The sequence below is a fragment of the Centruroides vittatus genome, unplaced genomic scaffold, assembly GCF_030686945.1.
Source record: "Centruroides vittatus isolate TY-2023 unplaced genomic scaffold, ASM3068694v2 contig_726, whole genome shotgun sequence".
Lineage (NCBI taxonomy): Eukaryota > Metazoa > Arthropoda > Arachnida > Scorpiones > Buthidae > Centruroides > Centruroides vittatus.
The window spans coordinates 1,050,139-1,077,809 of NW_027122463.1; the positions used below are offsets into that span (position 1 = coordinate 1,050,139).

At 28.2% G+C, this 27,671-nt stretch overlaps 1 protein-coding gene across 2 annotated transcripts; it reads left to right on the forward strand.

Moving 5' to 3' along the window:
• The first annotated feature begins 65 nt into the window (after positions 1–65).
• Positions 66–27,571, forward strand: LOC136980832 (dolichyldiphosphatase 1-like). Of its 2 annotated transcripts, none has more exons than XM_067277034.1 (8): positions 66–198; positions 7,247–7,347; positions 12,211–12,295; positions 17,525–17,621; positions 17,695–17,793; positions 22,513–22,641; positions 24,312–24,401; positions 24,467–27,571. In XM_067277034.1, exons 1-8 carry the CDS (start codon positions 114–116, stop codon positions 24,516–24,518), a joined length of 738 nt encoding a protein of 245 aa, XP_067133135.1. In that variant the 5' UTR covers positions 66–113; the 3' UTR covers positions 24,519–27,571. The 2 variants fall into 2 exon arrangements, with proteins under 2 accessions (XP_067133135.1, XP_067133136.1); XM_067277035.1 differs by having other exon boundaries at positions 24,479–27,571.
• Positions 27,572–27,671: the final 100 nt, after the last annotated feature.

The window sequence follows — 27,671 nt, forward strand, 5'->3', positions numbered from 1 at the left end:
TGTTTATTTTTATTTTCTTATTTTATTTTTTATTTTATGTACTATCAACGATTATCTGGCAACTTTCTATTAGAAAAACGTGGTCATGCCAATACATAAAGCAGTTAAATAGTATGGCGGAAAGTACGATTAAAAGTGGTGATTATTCAACTATTCAATGGACTTCGTTGAGTATTACTCATGTTGAATATCCTCAGGGTAGGTATAAAATATTAAAATTTGATCAAATGTTCATGATACGTATTGAAAATGAACAGCTTTATTAATCAAATGTTGGTTGGTTAGTTGATTCAGTATAGATGTATAAAGCGAGCTGATTAAAAGTATTCATTCGTTTTGTTCAGTCTTTTGACCATTTGAAAACATGAGAAATCAGATTGAAAAATTATAAAAATTTCAGGATATTCTAAACAAAAGTTCATTCTATTACCGTAGAAAGACGGCAAAATCGATTATTATATTATGAAATTGATTACTAATCATATTTTGATCTTTTATCAAATTGATTCATAGCCAATCCGAACAATAGACATGATTGTTTTTGGGTAAATGATCAAAATATTCAATAGAAACATAGTCAGATTTTCAAAATTTAGAACATATTATTTTTAAGAAATATGTTTAGACTTCATAGCTTCATACAGCCTATCATAAGATACTTAAAGGTGGTGTGATTTTTATTAGGCTGTCTGAACTAAATTCGTCAGCATTGCCAATTTATTGCATCTTGTCTAGTGTTCAGTGTTAGGCCACGTACACACATGCATAAAATTGTGTGGCAGAAAACTGAATCAGAAATCAGCTTTCAGTTCAGTTTCTGTTTTACGCTTTTATGCCAGAACACACATACGTAAAAATTCTGACCGAATAGGAAACACCACTGCTACCAACAGTGCTAATTTTATTAATTTTTTCTTGTCATATATCTATTCCTCTGTACCTTCCATTTTTTTCCACTTCCTCTGCTATAATATAGAAAATTTAAATTAATACACTTGTATTCCGAATTCAAATAAAGAACGTGCGTGTAATCTAAATACTAACCTTATAAAATCAATTCTACTAGACCTACCTGTTGTTTGAAATTTTGCACCTATAGCCATCCATAAACGTTGTTTAAATATAGTGGCTTTATACATGACACTGATGTGGTCGAATGGATTCAATAAACTCCTCTATTTCATTTATTTTTATTTTTTCGAGACCATCACAATTGTAGGGTTAACCCTCATTGCCACCATTGTTAGAATAAAAAGCATGTGTCTACTTTGACGTCACAGAAAAGACTTCTCTTTATTGGAGGAATTTTGGCGTAAAAATTTTACGCCGTAAAAAGTAGAGACATGCTCTACTCTATTTTCAGTTCTGTTTCAGCCAAAATTTCAGAAAAATTTTTACGCTTTCTGTTTTACGCTAGATTTTACACCAAATTTTACGCATGTGTGTTCCTGGCCTTATGGTGCCTCCACACATTTTGTATTTGCTGAATGTTGAAAAATCGCCTTTTGCCAAAGTATTCACTAAAGTGTTTGTCATGTGGCTAGCATGCATGTACACACATGATTATTTGCTGAGCGTCAGTTTATTGTAGGAATGACAAAAGTTGTCAAAGATATAAAAAATAAACAATTCTTGGTTAATGTTACCTATGGTCCCAAAATGGCCTCTGATTCCAGCAAATAGAAGAAAGGAAACAGTGGGGACGTACGTTCTAACCTAACCTAACCTATTCTAATAATTTTGTTGGTAATAATAATGGTAATTTATTAGAATAGGTTAGGTTAGGTTAGGTTAGAACGTGCGTCCCCACTGTTTCCTTTCTACTATTTGCTGGAATCAGACAAGCCACCATTTTGGAACCATAGGTAACATTAACCCAATTCTCAAGCAATAATTTGTACCACTGTTTTTATATCATATCTGTTAAGGAAAAGTAAGCAAACTGGTGTGGCTTGTATATTTCTTTTGTCCCTATTTCACTTTTAACACTGTGCTTTACTTACACACATTCTAGATGACATCATTATTGTGTTTTTTTTTTTTTTTTTTTAATTTGATGACAGGATATTTTCCACTCAAATTTGCTCTGATTCTTTTTCACACATCACAAAACTCAAATTTGATTTTATGTTGAACTTAAAATGCATTCCATATCACTGGTTCTCGCTCATAAAAACCAAAAACTATTACCATTTAATTAGACCATTCCATTTTGAAAACAATGACCAAAAGCAAGAAAATACATGAATGTGAGCATGAATGTGTAGATGGACAGTATGAATGCATGGAGGCAAATATTCATCTCCTTTGATTTGGCACAATTTACTGACAAGCAATCGAAAACAGTGAATACCAAATATACCAAATGTGTGGAAGTTGGTTTTGTTTAACCAAAATGATTACTTTTATAGTATTGTATCCTTTTATTTTTCCAGTTTTAACAGAAGCAACTTGTCGAATCATTTTGAATCTTGATCAGAGAAACTAACATGATGTTGATGATACTGTATACTAACAAATAAATCATTTTTTACAATATAAACTGGAAATAAAACAGTTGAATAACTGATGTTTTGTTACCTACAGAAAATGTATCTTTTAGACATTTTAAATAACCTAATGTTTCATTTTGCAGTTATGCTTATTTTGATGAATAACACCAAAATTTCAAGTAAAAGATTAATATAATAAAAATTTCAGGCGCTTATATTTATATAAATGTATAAACAAATGACGTAAAAATAAGTTTTACTGATTAATATCCCAAAAAATAAACATAGTAAAAAGAAATGCTTTAATGGAATAGGAAGTATATAAAAAAAGGTTCAAGTGTGTTCAAGTATCAATTATTCATTGTCAGGAACCTCATATTCTAAAAACAGAATAAATTGAAAAGTTGCTTCTATAGTTACAGTAAAACAATTTCCATCATGATCAAATTGTACAAAGAAATCAGAAATTAGATTAAAGTAAGATATAAGCTTTAAATTCAAATTCTAAAATTAATATATATAAAGTTTTCATTAGAGAGGTGTTCACAAGTCTTGTAAGGAAACATATATGTAAAATTAAGATATATTAGTGTTGGATCCCAATTCTGTTTGGAAATAGACTACTGTGTTAGTATGAAGGATCACTGGTGAAAATTTCAATCGCACCTTTACTATTGAGCAGCATATCTACCCCACTGCAGGTTGCTAGTCTGGAGAGCTGTCTTGTGTCACTGTCAGTCATTTCTAGTAGTGGTGTAAGAAACATTGAGGAATAAAGAAAAATTCTTTATTCCTCTGCTATAAACAATTTAAAGAATTTTTAAAATGTGTTAGACTGGTCACTTGGTGTGATACTTTTATGTAAGATAACATTTGTAGTTATATAAATCAAATACTATAATATAACAAACATTAAAATGAAAACCATATAAGAGTTTGTTTATTTTAATTTATCATTATCATGTTTATTGTGATACACGGATGATACAAAATCAGTTCATTGGTCAGGTAGATAGGAATTGAAAATATATCTTAAATTTTTCAGATATCATAATATTTTCTAATGTTAACTCTAAGAAACTGGTCATTCACATTCAAATATCAAATTGTAATCTGCCAACAAATCAAATTTCGGAATAAACGGATCAAATATTTAAACTTGGCACCCTTGAAAACTACTTAAATCATATTTTGTGCTCGCCGGTAACCTCCTATTATGTACTTTTCCTATTTGAATGCCACCATATTGCTGGTTCAATAGAAAGAAGGGACTGATGCAGAAGGGATTGAAGTAATTTGACCAAAAGTAGTTGTTGATCTCCTCATGGAAGAGAGGATGCTCAATGACTACTAAGGCAGTTTTCCAAATAAACAGAAACTTTGGGTTAGGGAGTGTTTTCAAAAGCTTCACTGTCCCACATTGACTCATCAATCGCACACCGCGCTGAATAAACAATAACTACACACCAAAAACCAACAACAGTGCGTTATCACATATAATTACCATTTTCACAAACGTTTTCGAACATGAAAGTTCTTCATCAGGTGAAAAACGGACAACTTATAAAAAACGTTCGATGGAACAGTTCTGGAAAAAGCCGTGCGAAAGATTTCAAAATGTTACTCGTGCAGATGTCGTCATCTCTGCGCATGGGCGAAAGTGGAAATTTTTCTGTAATGTCATCCGTTTGTGAAAATGGTAATTATATGTGATAACACACCGTTGTTGGTTTTTGGTGTGTAGTTATTGTTTGTCCCACATTGGCATATATCTGTTATCTATAACTGCTTTTGTGCATTTTATACCTTTCCCATTCTGCTCAAGGCTTTCTTGTGCTCTAAAATCTGTTATCAACTGTCTAGAAGATTGTTTATTATATGAAGGTTGGTATTGTCAAGCAGATGGAATAGAGGAATAACACATGGATTTAAACTGTTCAAAAATGTTGCAAAGGTTTCTATTCCTGACTAAAACTCTCCTGAGATTAATACAATTAGGATAACCTGCTTTCCATAAGGCCATCTCTATGATATTGAGGTCATCATTTAAAAGAGCTTGAGAAGAGGAAATAAATGTTATAGTAGGCTATATAACATTTATCGCAGTGTCAATTCCATGCATGCGCCGCTCGCACCATAGATTTAAGAATTCGAACATGTCAAAATCTATATAACATTTATTTCGTTATAGTAAACTATGAATATAAACTTAATCATAGTTTTCTATAGCTAGACTTATTACACTTAAGAATACAAATGAATATCATTAACTAGATATTTGCATTCTTAACAGTATAATAAGTCTAGCTGTAGAAAGCTATCATTAAGTTTATATTTGTAGTGAAATAAATGTTATGATAAGAACACTAGTTGCTAGATTCATATATGTTTAAAGTTGATAAGACTCATTGGGGGATGATTAGTGTGGGAGTTTAATTTATAAAACACACTAAACTCCAATTGCTGTTCCCCATTAATAATAATAATAAGATCAAAGAACAAGGTTATATTGTTTACAATCTTATACTCAATGGTAAATTTTATAGATGGGTAGATGCTTATTTAGGAAAGCCACAAACTCCAGTGGTGATCTGAACCATCTCATGTAATGAGCAAATGTAACATTGTCTACATACAGATGTGAGGAAAGCATAAAGTGAGTGCACCCTATCTTCCAAACTCCTCATAATTTCTGCTAAGACAGATGACATAAGGAACCTTATTAGAAGCTCTGTTAAGTATTATTTAATAAAACTGAAATTTGTTTTGTAAAACATGGAATTTTCTTTTTTGAATTAAAATTAATGGTGCATGTCTTGTCTATCTATTTAACAACAAAATGTTCATATTGTAATATTTTTAAATGCAGTATGTTGTTGATTATTTGATCTACAGACCACTTAAACTAACTTGTAAGTTACAGATTAACCACAGATCATCTGTGCCCTTATCCACTTATCTTGTAAATATTGCCTTAGATGTCTGTTATAATATTTTGCTTATTTGGTAACCTAATGTAAAAGATATGCAATGTGTAAAAATATTCTATTTTCAGGTTAAATCAAAGATTTGCATTTTTAAGAAATTCAGCAATGAGAGTTACATAACTGTACTGGCTGTTATGAGTTTTTATTTTAAAAAAATCTTTTATATTTTTAATTACTATAAAATGACAAAAAGTTTAATTTTGAGGGTAGAGATGAGTTTTATAAGAAATTGAAAATGTTAATAATGAATAAAATCTTTGTTAAGTCCTATCTCTTTTGAGATACATGATCCTCCTCTATCTTCCCATCCTCCTGACCTTTTACCATCAAAATTTAATATCATAAATGCCCCTCATATGCCTGCAACAATGCCAAATTTTGTATCTTAATCTTTATCCCAACCTGAGATATTAAGCAAAATAGGCCCCAACATACACATTTATGGAATTTTTTTGCCTTTTTTGGATTCAGCAGGTCTTAAAATGTGGAGATTTGCAAAAACCATAGGAAGACAAATTTGACATAATTCCAATACTTTCCCTTGTTATGTATATATAGCAACTGGGAAAGTAAAAATGATTAATTCAGTTTGTGGAACACTTGACACATGCTCTCAGACCATCAGTGGTCCACAGCCATGCTTTGAAAACTACTTCTATATATAATAATTGAAATTTATACAGTACTTGTAATAACAAGTTTATATTCATCAATAACAAGTTATTAGTGAATATAAATTTCACCAATGACAATGATGAAATTTATATGAGTGTAAAAAATGCTGTATAATATAACAATGAATCATTTCTATGTAAAATTGATTAAAGCTAAGAGAAAATTAAATAACTAAAGAATTGAGATGACAAAAACAATTTTATTGGTTTGTATACTAGACTTACTTTGTATAGAGGCAGTTATGAAGTTGCTTGTGAATGAAACTCTAAATCTTTGGATTTTTCTTCATATCAGATAACTAATGAAATATTAAACTTATTTTAATGAAAAGTTGTATTTTGAGGTTGTAAAATTAAGTCTTATCTTAGGCACAAAAAACCTTTCACACACTATTTCTAGCAGACAAATTAATGAGCACAAACGTTTTCGGCCGTTTTAAAAGGCCTTCTTCAGGTGCACTGAGGATGGTTGGAAAGTCGGATAGCCAATGTTTACGTGACGTCATTGTTTATGAGGGGTTTCCTCTTACAAGTGACATCTTAGCAGAGAAGGTTTAAACGAAAATTGGCTCATTAATTTGTCTGCTAGAAATAGTGTGTGAAAGGTTTTTTTGTGCCTACGATTTTAAATTAGTTCTAGCTTTGTGTGCAGAGATAAGTCTTATCTAAATGAATATTGGTAAGTTTCTTTTTTAGACAAGGAAATATGAAGATCTAATATTGAAAATCAGATAAATCAGGAAAGGAATCTGAATTCTGTTATGTTTTATATTTAGATTGGCAATTTGTTTTGATAAAAAGAAATGCAAAGGCTTGGTCAGGAACATTTGGGCATTTGTAATAATAATGTTATAAGAAAATTAATCAAATTGTTATTCATTTTCATTGCATTAGAAATACATTATATTATATTGCAAAAACAATAATTTAAAAATATTTCTGAAATGTTTGTTAAATAACTTTTATCTTTATAATTTCTGAAAGTAAATGTGTAAGCCTGAATGAAAGTAATTAAACAGAATTGAAAAGAGATGATTTGATTATAGATTGAATTATAAAAAGGTTTAGCTATAAAATATGTTTAATTTTCCAGGTGAATGGTTTGGTAAAATCCTTGCCATAACCAGCTTGCTTCCATTGGTCATAATAATAGCTTTTACAACATTAATAATTTTTCGAAGGGATTTACATACAGTAAGTATCTTATATATATTTTATTTTTATATAAATAAATATATATATTTATTAATTATTTATTTCACCAAATTCTTATAATAATTCAGTATTCAACTATTTTAGTAGTTATTTGTTTGTTTATCATCTATTTTATTTTTAAATAGCAATTAAAAGTTCTGAATAGTGTTTATAAATCTAAAAATATATTTGACAACAGACAGATAAATGATGTCTTTCAAAAATTATTGCATATTCTGTGTGTGAACTAACTTAATAAAAATATATAACTACCAATAATGGAGATTGGAAGTAACTTGTTCTGCAGATTATTAATATACAGTGGGTGATCGGTTAACGAACAGTTCATTAGTCCGAACAAACGATTAATGAACAAATTGGATAACGAACACTTTCACAAAAGATTTTTATGTTCAGATAACAAACACCTCACAGAACAAACACAAGAAGAAGTGATGTAAAATAATGAATACCAATTGGTCTTCCCTTGTCTTCAGGCAACAATTCGATACTTTTTGGAGCACAGATGTCGACATCGACTCTCAACCCAGTATATACTGATCGGATAATGTTCCTCCAAACTTTGAAACTCTCTCTTGTAATTCCAGTCTTTTATTTTTCTGACAGAAACAATTTTTTTTAAAGTATTTGCGAGACTGTCGGGTGGGAATCAGTTTTTATTTTCAAAAGGTGAGAGTATAATAGTGGGTAGAAAGTGGGCAGAAGACATCTGATATTGCTGGGCAGTATGGCTTGAACAGGTTTACAGTAGGCTGCAGTTCAATCTTATCTAAGAAAGATACTGTATTATCAAGAAGACTCAAGCAGCTTATAGAGTAACAAAAATCACATCTGAGAAATAAAGAACATTGAAGAGCTCATAATGGAACCTAAAATGGATCTAACAACAGAAGAATGCCAATGCCAAACTCTTGAATGAAGAACACCGAGAACTCGGCGAGATATGTTTTCTTCTGAAAAAGAAGATTAATGCTGATATCTACTATTAAAGATCTTTTGAAGAAATGGGAGGATGTCAAACAACGGTCTTAGAATGGCATCCAAACCAGGTTGAGGTTAATAGGCTTGGGAATCTCTACAGTTACAATGCTATTAATTACTTCTGAAAATCCTGAAGACGAGAGAAAAACAATTGACATTAGACAGATTCTTTAACCCCCACAAATGGAAAAAACATGTCTAATAAAAATGCAAGACTGTGTATATATGTATTTTTATTATTACATATAAATAAATGTAGTGAGAAAGTATGTTTTTTACTTTTTGGAGTTTCCAGAATGAATTAATCAAATTCTCATAAAAACCTGTGGTAAATCGATAATCGGTTAATGAACAATTCGGATAGCAAACAAAGTCTTGGAATGGATTATGTTCATTAACTGATCACCCACTGTAATTTTATAATTGAGGATTCAAAAATTAAAAAGAATCTTTAGTTTTAAGAAATTTTATATGATTGGTAAATAAGACACCTGGACACAACTTACAATTTCTTAGTCACAGAGAAAATGTATTATAAATCCAGGAAAACTAATATCATCTTTCTGAGCTTCATCATGATTTTATTGATGGGGATCCAATAAGATGAAACATTTATTAAATTATTTATTTAAAATGGAAAAAATTAGAATAATATCATATGCCACTGAGTAAGTTGATAGAAACAAGTTGTGATATCAAAAATGACCATTTCATAGATAATATACTCATCCCTGGAAAATTATGTTGTCAAAATTTAATCTAATGTTAAATTATAAGTAAATTATTAAATAAAAAAAATAGAAACTGTTATTTTATATTTTTTTACTTAGTAATTTAACATTAGATTAAATTTTGACCACATTATTTTTCAGTGTTGAATATTTTATCAATGAAATGGTTTCTTTTGATATCACTTGTTTCTAACAATTTAACCCTTACACAAAATTTTTAATTCCAGAAATGACGTACTCTCTGAAGTTGATTTTGGATAATCAATTCTTGAATAATCACTGCTCTACTAGTCTATTGTATTTAATAACATTATTTAAAGTTAACAAAAATTACTAAATTTTTATATTTTTATATACAGTTATAATCTCATGGTTGTTATCAATTTGTGAAGTCCATGTTAATGCAAAGTAGATTTGCAGTTCCCCTGGTAGAGGATAAACATTTCAATGTCACTGAGTTCAGTTTTTATGTAATATGAAGAATGTCATGCTCCTGTGAATTCAATAACAATTATATTTTATTGTTTAATACAAATCACACTGCTTCCAGCTTCATTGAAGTCAGAAAATTTCTTTCCAATTCCCAAAACAGCAACACACAAGCTACATCATAATGTGGCTTTTTGACTTTAACATTGACTACAATGCTTCTGGTGTGAATGTTATCATAATTGTAGGCAATGCAGGTATATGCCATATCAATGACATTCACTCCTACTTGAAAAATTACTTTTTCTACTACAGTTGGTGCTCTGTACTAATGCTAAATGATTATTTAAAGGCCAGTTCATACTTCATGAAAATGGATAACAGAAAAGAAAATGACAATAAATTGGTTTAGTGCAGTGGTTCCCAACTTTTTTTTAATTGCGACCCTTTTTAGTTTTTAAAAATGTTCGTGACTCCCCTTTCACATCCGTCATGTTTGATCAATAAAACAAAAAATAAAAGGTTTGACAAAATATATTTTAGGACTTAACAATAGTGATGATATTTTTTATTAAGTATTAATTATTAATGTGATGATTGAACTTGCATCTGCTTAACTTTGGACTATAGAACTAGTGGAAGGAGCGCCGAAACTAGATTGAGGCGCCTCTAGCGGCGACGCAGAGTAACAGGATCGGGGCTACAAAGCACCACTAAAAGTATGAAATGACCGAAATGGTCTTGTTAACAGAGGTCTCAACTATACCCAGCTAGTTTGCCACAGTCTAATTTCACCAGGCATAAGGAGAGGTGCGGGTGCCGGCTGCCCACTGATTACGTCGCATATCTCGCATGTTGCCAAGCATAAATAAACTATTAACATTAAGGCGACCCCCAAAAAGCTAAGGCGACCCACTAGTGGGTCGCGACCCATCGGTTGGAAACCGTTGGTTTAGTGTTAACACTTCACACATTACTAGTGACATACTTCCATTCTCTTTTAGTTAAAGAGAAAAGTTGACAGAAGTTCTACTTTTCTGTGTTTGTTGCTTATAATCCTTCTCATCCTTCAACATTGGAGACTGATAAAACTGAAATGATTAGAATTAGAACAGATTTATTTTTTATGAATTCTAATTTATCATTTTTATATTTTAAGTTAAATATAATTGAATAGATATTATTTTTACACATAGGCATGCATATATATACATATATGTGTTACCGGCCAAACTAGTTTGTCCTAGGCCAAACCAGTTGGTATTGATTAGAAGTGACACAACACTTGTACAAAACTATAAAATAAAAATAAGCTAATCAGTACTTATCAGTTTGTATTTTTTTATTAAGCCATGTACTTTTAAAGGTAATTAAATTTTGAAAATATTTTCGAAAATTCAAACAAAATAATAAAAATAACTTTTAGAGTCAAACTAAAATTAAAAATGAACTTATTTGTGCTTCTTAGCACAAATAAGTTCATTCTAACATTCTAACCTAACCTATTCTAATAATTTTGTTGGTAATAATTATGGTAATTTATTAGAATAGGTTAGGGTAGGTTAGAATGTGCGTCCCCACTGTTCCCTGTCTTCTGATTGCTGGAATCGGAGATGAGCTGCCACCTTTGATACCTAGGGTAACATTAACCCCGTTTTTTATAATTAAGTAGACTGTTTGAATAAATATTGTTCATCTAATTGATTGCCTTTTAATTTAATTTTAACCATTAATATACTTGAATAATAATTCTAAATCAGTTCAGCTAGGACAAACTAGTTTGGCCTGAAATTGGGTTTGGCCGGTAACATATTTAAAACTTACCTAAAATTATAAAAAATTCAGGATTATCTTTCTTAATTTCTTTTATAATGTTATAATACTGTAGTTTCCATTATCTCTTCTCAAATTAATTAACTACAAAAATCTAATTATTTGATAATCTTAAAACTCTTTTTTCACTTTTGTTATGTTTTCAAAACTGTATTTTAAACTGCAAGTACTGAAAGTGCATGCATGATTCTCTTTCGGTCTTTCGAAGTATGAACACTGGAGAGAGAATAATAGAAGCAAGAGATTCTCTTTTCATTTCCATTCTCACAAAGTATGAATCAGCCATTTGAGTCATGCATTGAAAACCAAAATAGAATTTGGCAATTTTCAATTAAAAATTTACAGTTTTATGAAATAGTTATTATTTTTTATTGCTTTAATAGCAAAAAATAACAAAACAACCAAATTACAATATTAAATACTGTAATTAGTTTGTAACTTTAAAATTAAAAATACTGCTTTCATTGAAATCTAAGCAAATGAGTTATTTTTAAATTTGCAAAGTTTTATGCATATTCTTGCTCCTGGATTCAACTTGGCTGCTAGGTCAGCCTGTTGTATCCAGTAGTTTTAATCATTGTTCTATAGACTAACCGTTGTTGAAAATGAGCATTGAATTTTTTTTTCCTACAGTGAATTACAGTAATTTCTTTCTTCTAGCCATGGTAACTCAATAAAGTATATGTTTGGGACAAATCTGGCTTTTGCCATTTGATAGTATGATTGATTATTTTTTGTAAAGTTTGATTAATACAAACCTCGTTAATACAAAGTACCAATTTTTAAGTTCCTTCAACTTTGTACTATTGGGGTTTGACTGTATAAAATTATTCATATAAAACAAAGCTTTTATTTGAAATATTTTCAGATATCCTACTTCCTTGGTATTCTTCTAAATGAAGCCATTAATTTTATATTAAAGCATTTAATTAAAGAATTAAGGCCTTGTAAAGGTAACTATACATTTTTTTATGGCATCTAATATACTTATAAAGCATGCTTTTATATTTTTTATATTATTATTATTATTATTAGTTAACTTTTAAAAATTTTAATTTGGAAATGAGATTAGTACAGTCAAACCTCAGGTTGTGAATACTCGTCTATGAACAATTCAGTTTACAAACAAAATTTTGAATGCCATATTTACTCCAGTTGCCATATGATAACTTTGGTTTCTGAAAAAACTACTTGGCATAGTCAGCCACTGATGATCAACTTCCTATATTTCCTATGTTAAAGAAAGTCGATGGCCTGACCAATCAACGACAGGACTAACAATTCAGTAGTGGGCCCATGATTCTCCTGCATTATTAGACCTCACAATAGAAACCATCAATGGCATTGTTATTCAAATTAGGTATTAGTGGTCATGCGAGTAAGATTCTACTTTCATTTATTGGTACACATCACAATTGAATTTAAATTAATTAATGAAAACTATGTTAATTGACATTCACATAATATAAATGACATCATGAATCAGTGTTTAAAGACATTTAACTTAAATTAAATAACAAAAATTTATTAATATAATATTATATATTATAATATTAATATTTAATTTAATATCTATTAACACTAGGTAGCCAGTTAATTAAAACTAAAAATAATAAGATAATAATTAAAACTTTGGTTTTACACCGAAACTGAAACTAAAATTAGCAAGTAAAACGACGAAGCCATTTTTGGGATGAGTCTGTCTCGTAGAGGGTGAGCAACGCATGCACAAATCTTGCACTTGCACCTGTTTGTAAAAACAATCTCAGCATTTCGTATTTTCTTTTGACCCGGTTCTTGGTCCCCTGACTACCTACAAGTCTGGTTTTTTATGCGCACATGATTTGGCCACCTAATACTCTGCCAAATTGCAGCTCTTGACATGTAGCTTCATACCTCTAAGCTGGTAGCACAGCAGGCAGTATGATTTTATAAACAAGACACAAGTCAATAATATTTCAGAAAGTGTGAATAAAGCACTTGTCAGTCTTGTTTGATTTGATTATTTTTCATGTAGACAGTCTGAGTTGCATTTCTATTTATAGCACTTGTTTGAAAAGTGTAGGTTTCAGTTGGAGGTGACAGAACATTTTGCTTATAATAAATACATATATAGATATAGATGTAGATAACATTATATTGCATTTGTAGGCATTTTTATGCATTAAATACAGCTAAAAAGGTTAAAAAAAAAAAAAAAGATTTTGTTTTGGGAGTCAGGAACAGCTTATCCATTTTACATTGTTTATTATGGAGAAAATTTGTTTTGGTTTTAGAACAAATCAGTTTCTGAACAACTTTTAGGAATGAATTAAGTTTGTAAACTGGGGTTTGACTGTATATGTGATATTATCTATGAAAATTACCAAGCATTAGTCCAATATAGATCTCATCATAGTGACCTACAGCCCAAATTGTGACCAGTTATTTTCAAATTAAAAGTTACAAAATGTACATTGTGGTGGGCCAGATGTTAAGTTTACATGGGCCTACAGTGTTTCCATGGCAGCCAATGTCCAAATTAGTACCAGTTATTTTAAATTTCAATTAATAGACTGCTTTTGCTGTAAACTGGACACATGTTCATAAGGACTTAAATTAGAATAAGATTTTTAAAATTAAATATAATAAGCAGTGCTTGTGTTTTGTTTTGTTTATTAATTGTATTTGCGAATGAAATATAATGTATATCAAAATAAGAAATGGCCACCGAGCAAACAGCCTACCTAGTAGGTCAATCCATCACTGGGTATCGCATTCTGAAGCAGTGCAGAGGGTAGAAAATTGGTGTATTGTTGTCCATGTAAGATTGACCACAATAAGTAGTTGCTAGCCATCAACAGGGAAACTTGACTGACCCTTGATTTTTTTGTCAGAATGGAAGTAGTTGTGACATGGCCTTAGAAGATCCTGTGAGTAATGACATATTTTCAATTCACTACTCACTGATAGTGAATATAACTATCCCATTTAGTCCGTGAAAAATTCATTTTTTCCAGCAGATTCCACTTTGCTCACATAAAGTTAGTCTGATGAGGATTTGTAACCACATTTATTCTTTGACTATTCTTTTTCAAAGAAGCAATCCCAATGAGCCTATGATAAGCTCTGTGATGACCCAGAAATACTCAACACTTCTGTTATATTTCTGTCGTGTTAAGTCTTGATGCAAGATGGAGTGCATCCATATATCAGACACTGATAACAGCATTTTTTGTGACATTTCACTTGTAACAGTGATTAGTTATGCATTGCGAATTGCCTGGCTACTTTGTTATTCAGATCTTAATTTGAATAATTTTTGGTTGTGGAGACACTTAAAAAGTGGGTTTATTGAGGACTTATTGAAAGATAGTATCATACAGTATATGAGACACATCACAGAGGATCAGTTACAGTTGGCTATTAAACATACTATTCATCTCCTTCAGGTCAGAATGGGACCACATTGAGTAGTATTCCATACATTGCTAAGATCTCTGTATAGTATGAGTATCTTCTACGAATAAACTGTTTGTTGTTTGCAGTGCCAAAGTAATTTAGCACTTGATAAGTTTTGGCAGTAACTTTTTATGAAAATGTGTTTTGCATGTCCTAAAATGCTTCAAACCAGATTTGGTTTTATTTAGACTGCTAAATCTCTAAAAAGTGTTGGCTACATAAGTACTTAATTATGATTATCCAGTATATCAGTGGCTAAGAAGCTGTGTCTGCAAAATTCATATTGTAGTGAGAACTTGTAACTACTATATTATTATATTAAAAAAATATTGGACAGTCACCAATATTTTGTCATTAATGGGATATGTTGAAAGGCAGAAAAATAGATACAAAGTGTATCTATTTTGGGATAATTTAATTTTTAAAAGTTTCTTTGCTTCTTCTGTAAACTTGCAAGTTTTCAGATATGTGGTATCACTTCTTAACCATTGATATTAGGTGGATTCTAGAAAGCTGAATTACAGATTAGTAGAAGGTACTTTCAATTTTAGAAGTATATATTTTGTTAATAAAACAGAATATTGATTTTAAGTAAAAATCTAGAAATTAAATATAGTATATTATATAACTTATTAATCTGATCTGTTTGTTCTTATATTGGCTTTCAGTTGAATATTATCCTACTCAGTAGATCTAGTTTTAAATGGAATAATGTTAATAATTTAAAAATTTAGTATAGTTTAAAACTTTATAATTAGAAAATACAAAGCTCAAATATTTTCAAACACAATTAGTGCAAATATCCTAGTATTAATAAATTTTTTTTCAGTTTGGAAAAAAAATTACATAATTACTAGGAATAACAAATCATCATCTGTACTGAACTCTATGATTTAAATTCATAGAGAATCATAATGATGATAACATGTTTTTATTAATGTTATATAAACGTCCAAATTTTTTAAAATGTTTTAATTATACTGAACAATTGGTGTATTTTAATGTAAAAATTAGTCAAACTTTGATGTAGTGATCTCCTATAAAGCATCGGTGAATACTTGTGAACAGATCTTTTCTGTAAATAGCAAACACTTCAGTCTGTGAATTATTAAATTTGTGAGCTTTGCATTTGAAACGATGTTATTACCATCAATCATGCAAATTTCAAACTACAAACTCAAAGCTTGTGTCCATAACTTATTACTTTATATAATTTTTACATTTTGTTACTTTTTTATAATTTATTGTCAGTTTTAGACCTGAGCAAATGATGACACTAAATCAAGGTTTGACTGTATTTTAATTATCAAGTACTAATACTTTTGAAAGATGTAATGATAATTTTATGATTTAATTAAATTTTATTTTATTACTTTCATAAAAAAAAAATACAGAAATAAAAATCAAATATTTATTTATTTTTTTTTAAATGTAAATGTTATATTTCATATTATGATATGTAGTAATACAAAAATTTTCATAAAAATACTTTTTGATACAGTAATTATAGAGATTCAAAATTCTCTCATTACAAATTTATAACACTTTGCAAGATATCTGTTTGAATAGCAGATTTGAGTCCCACTCTAGGTTAATGTTTTCTTCCAGATGTTAATAAATTAATTAGCTGGCATTTTAAAATTTATTAATTAATTAATATATAAATGTAATGGCAGAACAATAATAAAGTGTAAAAAATATTCACAAATTATAAGAAAAAATAAATGTCTTCATATTCTATCCTTTTTCAACGTCTCAGGAACACAACACTTTTTATGGTGGAGTCAATCTGGTCATTATATTTATTAATATTAATGTGACATGGTATGTAATTTAAGTATCTTTGCTTAAGATAAAATTTCAGTTTTTCAGTTAAAATAATTTAGATTGAATTAGTTAGTCTAATAAATAGGGTTGTAATAAATTGGTGGGCTTATCACATCAAGGGGGGGACTGGAATAAAATAAGCTAGATTTTACTAAAAATATCCTTTAATTAACTTCAATCAAATTTTAGTAGGAATGCATTTTGGGTATAAAGACCCCCTCATAGACCTACATACAGTATAACTACATCTTCAACAGTGCATTGCCATCTTCCTCAGGCAAATAAATTTGAAAATAGAATTTTAATAAATAAAATTTTAGAACTTAATTGATTCCATGAAGATATCTTCAAAGAGTTATTGATAATTTGTCTTTTTTATCCATTTATAAAGATTTATATTTAGGAAAACTCCAAGAAAGCTTAAAAAATGTCAACATCAATTACAAAAGAATGCAGAATTTCTATAATATATTACTTTTATGTTGAATTCCTTAAAGACATTTGTCTGAACCTTTTCAATAAACATTGATTAGAAGTTCTGGTGTAGTGGTATTAGAGATTTACAAGAGATGAAATTTATGTTTAGGGAAGAAGAGAATAAATAGCTTCAAGTAAACATTTGAATTAAGAAAATTATTATGTCCTAAATTCAATATATTAAAAAGGAGAAAATATATAAACAAAAAGTTTTTTGCCAGTGATAATTAGACAAAAACTTACATGTATAGAATAAAAAGTAGATTTGATATAAACTTGTGTTATAAATGTTTTTTTTTTTTGTAATTAAATAAGTATTATATTTTTTAATTAGTTAGAAAAATTCAAATTTAGTAGATATTACTAGAATGAAATTCTTGATAAACATTTTTAAAATATATTTATTAATTTAATATAAATTAACATTTTTTTTATAGGCAGGGAGATTCTGCATACAGAATATGGAATGCCTTCTAGTCATTCACAATTTATGTGGTTTTTTTCAATGTATTTATCATTTTTTGTATTAATTAGGTAAGTATGCAACAATAAAAAGTTAACAAAAAAAAATTTATTTAAGCATTAATTGTGGTATGTTAATTTTCAGATTGCATCATGGTAGTAGCAGTTTTTCATTAGAGAGCTTATGGAAATATCTGGTCACTTTAGGAGGTTTTGTAGCTGCTTCTTTGGTTTCATATAGTAGGTCAGTAATAAAAATACCTATAACAAATGATTTGTTTAATAGATATCTAATAAACTAAGATTTATTAAGAATAATATTTAATAGAGCTTTCATTTTTAGATTTCTTCTCTTCCTATTTAACAGGCAATAATATCAGAACCTCTAGTCATTATGTCAAAAATAAATTACTCAGATTTATTTTGTCTAAAACATTACTTTGTTTTGTGATGATTAAATAATTTTAGATATAAAGTTTTTACTTTGTATTCTTATTCATTAAAAAGCATTTATAATCATTTGACTATAAAAGTTTTAGTTTATTATTATTATTATAAAATTAGTTATGTTGAAAACTATAAAAACTACTATAATTGAGTGGTTGTGATTAGTGAACTGATTTTTGTGAGTACAGAATTTTTTGCTACAAATCATTTACATTTTCTGCAAAAATTAACATACAGAGGCTGGTTGGCTGATGGAGGTAAAGGTGTTAACCTAGGAAACCCTGTTTGGGGACCTGGATTCAAATCTGGAATTTCAGGAATTTTTCATGGTTTGTCTTTCTCAGATATGTGTGTCATGCTCAGCTGCCTTTATTGTGGCTTGATTGAATCTGTTAAGTCTATGATTAAAAAATCCAGAAACCAGTTGCTTAATTTTTCTGGCAACATTTTGTGGCACCATCTGTTATCATATTTTATTTTAAAAACTTATATTTTTAACTGTTATAAAATGGCAAAAAGCTTAATTTTGAAGGTAGGGATGGCTTTTATAAAAAATTGTAAATGCTAATAACAAGTGAAATCATCATTAAGTCTGATCTTGTTAGAGATACATACGACTCCCTATATCTCCCACCTCCTCGACCTTTAATCACCAAAATTTAATAGCATCAATCCCTCTAATGAAAAACCTCCATGTAAAATTTCAGAAATTTTTGATAAAAAGCTGAAGAGTTAATTAAGCTTCAAAGAAGATGAACAAAATTGTGGTCCCCTTACACACACACACACAAACATCCATACATAAAATAAACCCCTAAATTTTTTTGCATTTCTCAACATTTCAAGGTGTCTTGAGCCCAAAAATGTAAAAATCTTAGGGGGTCATTTTTTGAATGATTGCCATACTTTCCCTCTGTTATATATAACAGCCAGGAAAGTAAAAGCACTCTTAGTAAAACTGTGGAATTAGTACTTAGAACAGTTAGAAACTTCAAAAATGATGAAGCTAACTCTTATACCAGTTCCTCAATTTTTAAATATCTGACTGATACCTGCTTAAAACTGTATATATATTAATAAAGGTAAACAAGTGGTAACACAAAAATTTCATGTACAGTACCCTGTGGCAGAGTGTTAAATTACTGGATGTGTTGGATTGGTGAGTGATGGACTGTAGAGACTACTATACTAAGAAATAAGTTTTCAATGCTGTTCTATATTAGCTTGCTTTTGTACTTTCCACATGCTGGACAGATTGCTTCTGCTTTGTCTGAATATTTTATATTTGTGTTTTTTCCAGGTCAAAGTCATTGTTGCAATGTAATTAGCTGCTCAGCAGCTTTATATGTATAATTGAACTCTGTGTATACATTTTTCATAGGATATGAAAAATAATATATAAGTGAAGAAAACATATCACTGAAACTAGTTTTGAATTGATTTCAGAGTAAATACAGTCGTCATAAAGATACAGCATGGCACAAATTAACACTATACAACCGAATTTGAATGTGTAATTCTTAACAAAGAAGTTGCAATTTACTAAGATATATATATAGTACATTTGAACAACATTTAAAGAGTGAAACAGTGTAAAAATAATTCATGTATTTTGAAATTCCAATCTTTAATTGATTATGCTTTACCTATATGGGCTTCGGCTCCTGCATCTGCATTAAATAAACTTAATCTAGAACTAAATAGTTTTTTTTTTATCCTCAACAAACACTTGCATCTGCTATCTACTAACTCTTCTGATGTTGTGCAAATCTGTCTCAGCCTCTCTAACCTATTCCAGTATATAGATTACTTTGATTGTATCTATACATACAAATATTTTAATGATCTTGTTATACCTTTATCTATAATCCTACATTCAACATTAAATTATTAACCCGTATTCATATGCCCAACTGCCACCTGAATGTAACAGTTAGATCTTTTTCTATCACTGTCAAAAATCCACCACCTAAATCGAAGGCAAATTGTTCCTTGAGTTCTATAAATTCAAAGCCATTTGTAAGAAGATACTTTACTCCAAATAATTTTTTTATTTGTTTTTTATTATTATTTTGTTATTCTTGTGTTGTTTTTTTTACTTTGGTTTTATTGTGCATTGGTTTTTAATTAATTGGTATCATTGTAATTGAGATGGCAAATATTGTCTGCGAGACATCACCAAATTAAAAAAAAATTGATCAAGTTTTGTTTGTTTCTTGTTTTCTTTGTGATGAATTTATCACACACTGTACCAGTATGTGACATCAATTGTTTTTTTCTGCTGAAACTCCCAGTCATATGAAAGAATGAAATCATTCTAAAGATTAGCTCATATTTACTGCAAATAGTAAAAATGAATGAGAAACTAGAAAGCAATTTTTATTCACTTAGTAAAATTGGTTTACACTACAAAATATAGAAAGTGAATATTTTTGAAACTTCAGTTTGGACTAAATTGAAGTGAATACAATAATTCACTATTTTTAATAATTGCTTTAAATTTTTCTGCTTAAAAATGAAAAACACATAAATGAGAAAAAAGTGCTATAGGGTACTGAATAATATGATATACAGTATAAGTGCAAAGTCATATAAATAAAAAACATAATTGAAGTGTTTTATAATGGTGAAAGTACACACACAAAATATTTAATGTATAATTGTGAAAAATATACAACTGAGAAATGTATAATGTTAGATTGTAGTTAAAAAATAATTTTTGACTATCATGCCCAATAATTTAATTTGAAAATATCTTGTTATATTATGATCCAAATGGTTTACAAATAAAAATATCTGTAAACCATTTAAACTATGTTGGTGATGATATCTTTATTGTTTATTAATATTTATTAAAAATAATGAAATTTAAGTAATTTAGAATATTAAAATTAAGAAAATTGTGGAATGGAAGAAAAATGTAAATTTTATATAATAATTTTGGCACTGAGTTGAAAAGATGTGAAAATTTACAAGAAAGTATGATGATACATTGAAGAAAGATGAAGTGTCTAGAAATATTTTAATAATAATTACAAAATAATTCAACTTTTAAAAAATTCATAAATTACTTACTGTGTTTATAATAAAATTTGATAAAATATTGGAAAAAATTAAATATCATTGCCAAACATTTCTTGCATATGTGAGAACCGAGGGGGCTGAGCGGTGAGCTCCTCCTTACTGGCGTTGTGTCAATGGGATGGTGTGATGTAGGCAAGTGGGAGGGTTGGTGAGGTTGTTGATAAGGTGTCGGCAATATACGAGTAATCAACTATTTACACACTCAGAACAAGTTTAATATAAATCTAATTCTAAGGGTATACAAATTCTTACACAAATAGGCGATTAAATGTTTACACAGCTGTCATCAATAAACATTAACACCTTATATCTATAATTAGCTTATAAACTAATTGACTGAGAGAGAGAGCGTTTTCATAAAACTTCAAATACCTCTTGCTGATGCCTTATTGTTCATAGATCCTAATCATGCATGGTTGAGAGAACATTCGTGGATCTAGCTGAGGGTCAGTCTGCAGGCAGTTGGGGAGCTGGCAGGTAGAGCTTCGTGTTATAGGTGTATACGCTCGATTATGGCGGGGCCTGTGTCCATGGGTGATGTCCACCACCCTCCTTGATTATGGCGGGACGGGTCCTGTGTCTACTGTGGATGTCTGCCTGATGATCGGGTACATCCCTTTTTATACGTGTCTCTGACTTATGCAATCTACGATGCAATGCATTGTAAGTTTGAATCAGATTCGGTCTTGACAGATACGGGGCTTCAAAAATCGGATGTATCAATGAATTTATTGCCACTTTCCATCCATTATTGTGACTCGAATTACCTTATAAATTTGCACGTTTGACAGTTTATTATGACTAATCGTCTGTATTGACTAAGGTCAGAACTTAGGTTACAACCTGAGTAATAATTGTTGATCTGGAGGGATATTTGATCTGTTTTATCTATCAAGAAATCGGGAGGAATAGGATGTACGTGGGTTTGGTTTTTTTTTTCGCTTCATCATCCCCTGACCTTTTCTAGGTTACTTGTAAGTTAGTACTAATTAATTAAATTAAATTAAATTAAATTGCCCCCTCTGAATGTCACACACACAACAATTTCTTTTTTAAAAAAATTTGGACTGATTATCCAAATTATCTAAAGATAAATAATGGAACTATTAAAAGTATATACAAATAAGTATAAAATATTTTAATTAAAAATCTTTTTATCAATTTTTTTAATCTTTTATCACTTAATTTTCAAAATTAAAGTTTAATTTATTGTCATTAATTATTTGTATTTATGCATTTGAATACTACAAACAAAATTTTGTTTGAAATGACTTGCTCTCGCTTCTCTTTGAGAGATTTATTTATTATAATTATAGAAATAACAAATTTTCATTATTATACTTTACTGTTGTAGAATTATAATTATAATTAATATATTAAGTTATTAAAATTTTAAGTAAATTTACATTTTTTGCAAATATTTATTTATTAGGATATATCTTCAGTATCATACATCAATGCAAGTTATATGTGGAGCAATGCTTGGAGTTGTATTTGCAGTTATTTGGTTTACGATAACTCAGTTTTTTTTAACTCCTTTGTATCCTGTCATTACATCCTGGTAAGTTTATTAAAATGTTGATATAATAAAATTGATTTTTTGTTATTTTTAGTTTTTGTCAAATTAATAAGTTTCACAATGTTGTGATCAGCCATTCCTGAGATATGGACCAAATTATGATTTTTTATTTTTGGACATGAGTATATCAGTTAATACCATTTCATATAATTAGTAAATATAAGTACATGTTCCAGTCCAGTTTACTGAATGAAAAATAGACTAAATATTATTATAAAATATTAAACATAAATAATAAAAAATGGAATTAGTTTCATAAATGAAAGTTGGATATAAGTTTCAATGGGATTAAGAATTATGTTCATGTCTATATTTTAGTTAGTCATAGTATTGATAAATTTATATGTAATTGTGTCTCGTACTTCAAATTTAATACATTCCAGGAGGCTGTTCAAACTCTGAATCTGTCAAAGTCCGAATCAATTTCTTTTTCACTAGAATTAATAGAAAACGAATTAATCCATTCCCTGACCCTAAACAATGGTCATTTTGATAAACTTAATCAAAACAGCAAATACATGTAATCTAAGGTAAAACTAGCACAATTAAATATGCACTAATAATAAATGAAATATGTAAATACAGTAGAGCATCAATTATCCAAATCAATTGGGGACTGGGGTTGTTCGGAAAATCAATTTTTCGGATAACCAATTATTTACGAAAAAATACATTATTAATATAGTATATTAGTATATCCCATGTGGAAATTTTTCTCCGTTGCACATTGCTTTGCATTGAATTTTTGTCAATGTTAAGTCTAACAAAAATTTTTATTATAATAATCATGGCTATTGTATCATTAAAAATTATTTCTTTATTTTGTACAAACAAAATAAATATATTGAAAAATATAAAAACAAACATAAATTATACTTTAGAAGTTAATCTAGTATCAAAAATGTTTGATTCAGCACAACACAGTCCAACTTGAATGCTTTCGGTTACCCGTTGTTTTGGTTGATTGGTGTTTGGATAATCGATTCTCTACTCTACTGTATATACTGTCAAATTGCATTTACTGTTCACACATGGTTGATTTTGGCATCTTAAACATGGCCGCCAGATATGCGACCTTAGTACCACTTTCTTGTTTCACAATAAGGTCACAAAAAGCAGTCAAAGAATGACTACTTTTTAATACTTAATTAATTACAGATAGAATTAACTACTACAAATTTTAAATATGTGCTATTTAAAAAAAAAAAGAATGTATTTATACTGTGAATGGTTCAGAAATTGTTTTTTCATGTAAATTTATAGTTATCAAAAATCAGTCTAAATAAGTTCCAAAACTGTCATCAGTTCTTAATAATAAAGATAAGATAAAATTTATCATAAGCAAATTAATTTAAATCTGCATCTTAATCAAATTTTTAAAAAATCATCAATAATGAAGTATACTTTGTATTTTTAAGTAAATAAACTTAAAAAACAAAGTAATAAAAATTTAAATAGAATAATAAATTTCTATTTATATATTAATGCAAAATAAAATGTATATAATGCTGTTACTCTACATTTTATTATCATATAAACATTAACTTGAATATACATGCCTGTGTTTTTCTTTTAAAGTAGTTATGAAATTATTGATATAATTATTTTGAAATTGAAATATTTAATAATGTCTTCATTTAATACATTTACAGGCCTATTTGTGAATTGTTAATGATTAGAGATTCAACTTTGATTCCAAATGTTATGTGGTTTGAATATACATCACATCGAACAGAGTCGAGGTATTTTCGTTTTTATAATTTAATTCTGAAATAAAGATGAAAGTTTGTAATTAATTAAAAGAAAGTTTACTTTTTAGGACAAGACAACGAAAATTAGCTTCTATGAAAGCTCAGTAAGAAAATGAATACAGTAAATTCATATTTCTTTTATGAGGTTGTTAGCAGGTTCATCTTAATTGGAAAAATATAAAAGTTCTGAAATATAATTGCCAATTTTTATGGCAGCTACATTTATGAAAATTCAAAAATTCTTATTAACTATCACTTTAAACAAAATAATGGAAAATAATAATAAAAATCTAGATATTAGTTTGATATTATATTTTATGATGAAAATTCAAACTCTTCTTGTTAAATAGTTTTACAAGAAACAAAATTAATTTTTCTGACACTTTTGAAAGAAAATTTGAATGAGACTTGTCAACCGTTATTTTGTTAAAGTTAATATCAAATATAACTTTTAATTATGAGTTTAGATGCTTCATTTATATTTAAAAAATGAATTTAATTGCTAATTGTTGAAAAGGGTTTGCACTTTTTTGAGTAAGATCTAGGTTCAACATTATCTGAAAACAAACTGAAACATTAAGCGTTGTTTCATTCTATTTTGTTTTATGCTAAACTCCATACTATATAAAAATAAAATCAGATAATTTGCAATAATGTTTTAATCATCACATTCTCTTTGCTTAAGCATTTTTCTAAAATGTTGATAATGATGATGACTCGGTGCACCATGAATAAAATACTTTGTTATTAATTAAATTATAACTGAAAAACTCAAACAGAAAAATATTATTATTCAAGTACATTCACTTCAGTCACGTTCTTCTAAATTCAAATACAAACACTTTCATCAGTTTCAGTTGTATTTTCAGGTAATGTAAACTCTTAAGTTTAATACATATTATTATTATACATTTTAAATGATATTCCATCATTTGGTATTGAAAACATTGTACTTAATCATACTTAATCATTCTAATGATTCATGATGATTAGTTAAAATATTCTGTGATTGAAATGTATTATTGAGAGTTCAATAAGTAATTTGTTTCTTGCTCTAAGAAATAAAGTGTGTGTAATCCCTTTCAACAATTGACAGTTAAGTCTAATTAAGCAAGCAATAACTTTAATTATATTATATATTCTTAATTTTTATATTTTAATTACTTATAAAATGAGAACTTATCATTTTTTCCTTTCAATAATGTATTTGTCAAATTGTATAGAATTAAATTCACTTTAATTTCATTTTAAAATATTTAATTGTTTAAAAGGTTTTCTTGTTCCAATAATTAGATTTACGTAAAATATATTATTTCTTTGGCTACTTGAATGCTTGCATTAATAGAAGTGTAAAATAAAATTAAGAAGACTAAAATGTCATTTAGAATATTAATAATTTATCAAAGTAAATAAAAATTAAGGTTTTAATTAAATTATTTTTAATATATGAAAAAATTTCTAAATAAACAAATATATTCTATTTCAATTAATTTGGTTAACTATAAATAGCCATGTGCTTGATGTATAATCCTCTAAAGAAAGTCATTTATGAGTAAATAAGTAACAAATTGCAGTTACGAGAAGGACAATCAGTTGAATATATGCAATATACAGATTGATATCTGTAAACAATTGATTATGGATAAACAAAGATATTAATTTCAGTTAGTATTCTTGAGTTTCATTAACATTTTCTCATTATTTTTTGCCATTTATATTGATTTTTAAAATCAAAATAGACTAATTTAATTTTGTTCCATTGATAAAAATAAAAAAAAATAATTTAGCTCATTTTTTTTCCAATTTTAAAAGTCTAATTTTATTATTAATGAGTTTGTAAATATTTTCACATATACAGTAGATTCCACTTATTGTAATCATGGACATTAACATTAGTTGTTTAGTGTTAACAGAGTTTGCATGCCCCAAAAGACAAAGTTAAAATACATTTAATATAATTAGAGTTTTGGTTAGTTATTTTTGGGTAAATAAACAATTTTTAAACTGTCTTGTTGCACTATCGGCCTCAATGTATGATGGATAATGTGCAATCATTATCAATCTTAATCAGTGCTTTAAATGTTAACACTTTGGTCATTATTTGCTTGCAGTACAGTAGTTTAAATTACTAGTATTTCTTACTCCAATCCAATACTGGATAAATCGATATTAATTAATAAGAATACATTTTTCAATTGTTTTAATGTCAATCAGTAAAACCAGAATATTCACTAATTGTAATCTTATTTATTTACTCTGTTTAATTGATGAATTAGTTACTGTCATTAGTATAAAGGATTTGTAAAAGTGATTACAATAAGCAGATTCTGCTACATATGAATTTGTAAATTGTAACATTTATGTATATTTTGTTGAAAGTTTGGATTGTGGCAAGTGTTTTAAGTAAACAGTTTGAATTTTTATTTAATGGTTAAAGGTTCCTTTGTATTTTTTTTTATTTAGTTAGGTTAAAAGCGGTAAATGCAATATTTTCGTATCAAATATTTGTTTTTATGACAATATTTATTTATTAAATTTCATTGAAGGCTTACTTTACCTGTTATATTTTTTTATATATTAAGTTTAAAAAATTGTGCAGGAACCAAGTGGTTAAAGTAATAATAATTTTGTAAATATTTTATTTGATAAAATTTATGTTACAAGAAAATGTCAAATATTTTAATAAATTATAAATTATGTACATTTGTGCATTTGATATTGTGAACATATTGAAGTTTAAGATTTTATTATCTTATACCACTGATAAAAATTTTGTGTTGCTGAAAGTATCTTTTAAGCAAAATAGGTATTTCATAAAATGTATTATATATATGTATATGTATAATATATTCCATTTTTTTTTAAATCTCTTAAGGTATACTTATTAAGGAGATATCTTACCATTTTTATGGAAAAATGTATATTTTCTGTTGTGTATATATATGAAAACTGGATAAGCATTCCTTTGAAACACATTTCCAAAAATATTTTTTATTTTTAATGATTGTTTCTCTTATGAGAAATTTGTATATAGAGAATGAATATAAATTTGTGATGAATATTTTAAAATATTTTTCCAGTTGAATCTGAGCAAAATAAACACTGTATTTTGAATTGTGAATTAAAATATTTGAGTGATTGCAATAAAACTGAGGTACTGACATATGTTTTAATTTACTTTTTAATAATGTTTTATGTATAAAATTAATTATATACACAAATAATTTAGAAATTAACCTTGTCTGTGATGGATTTATGTGC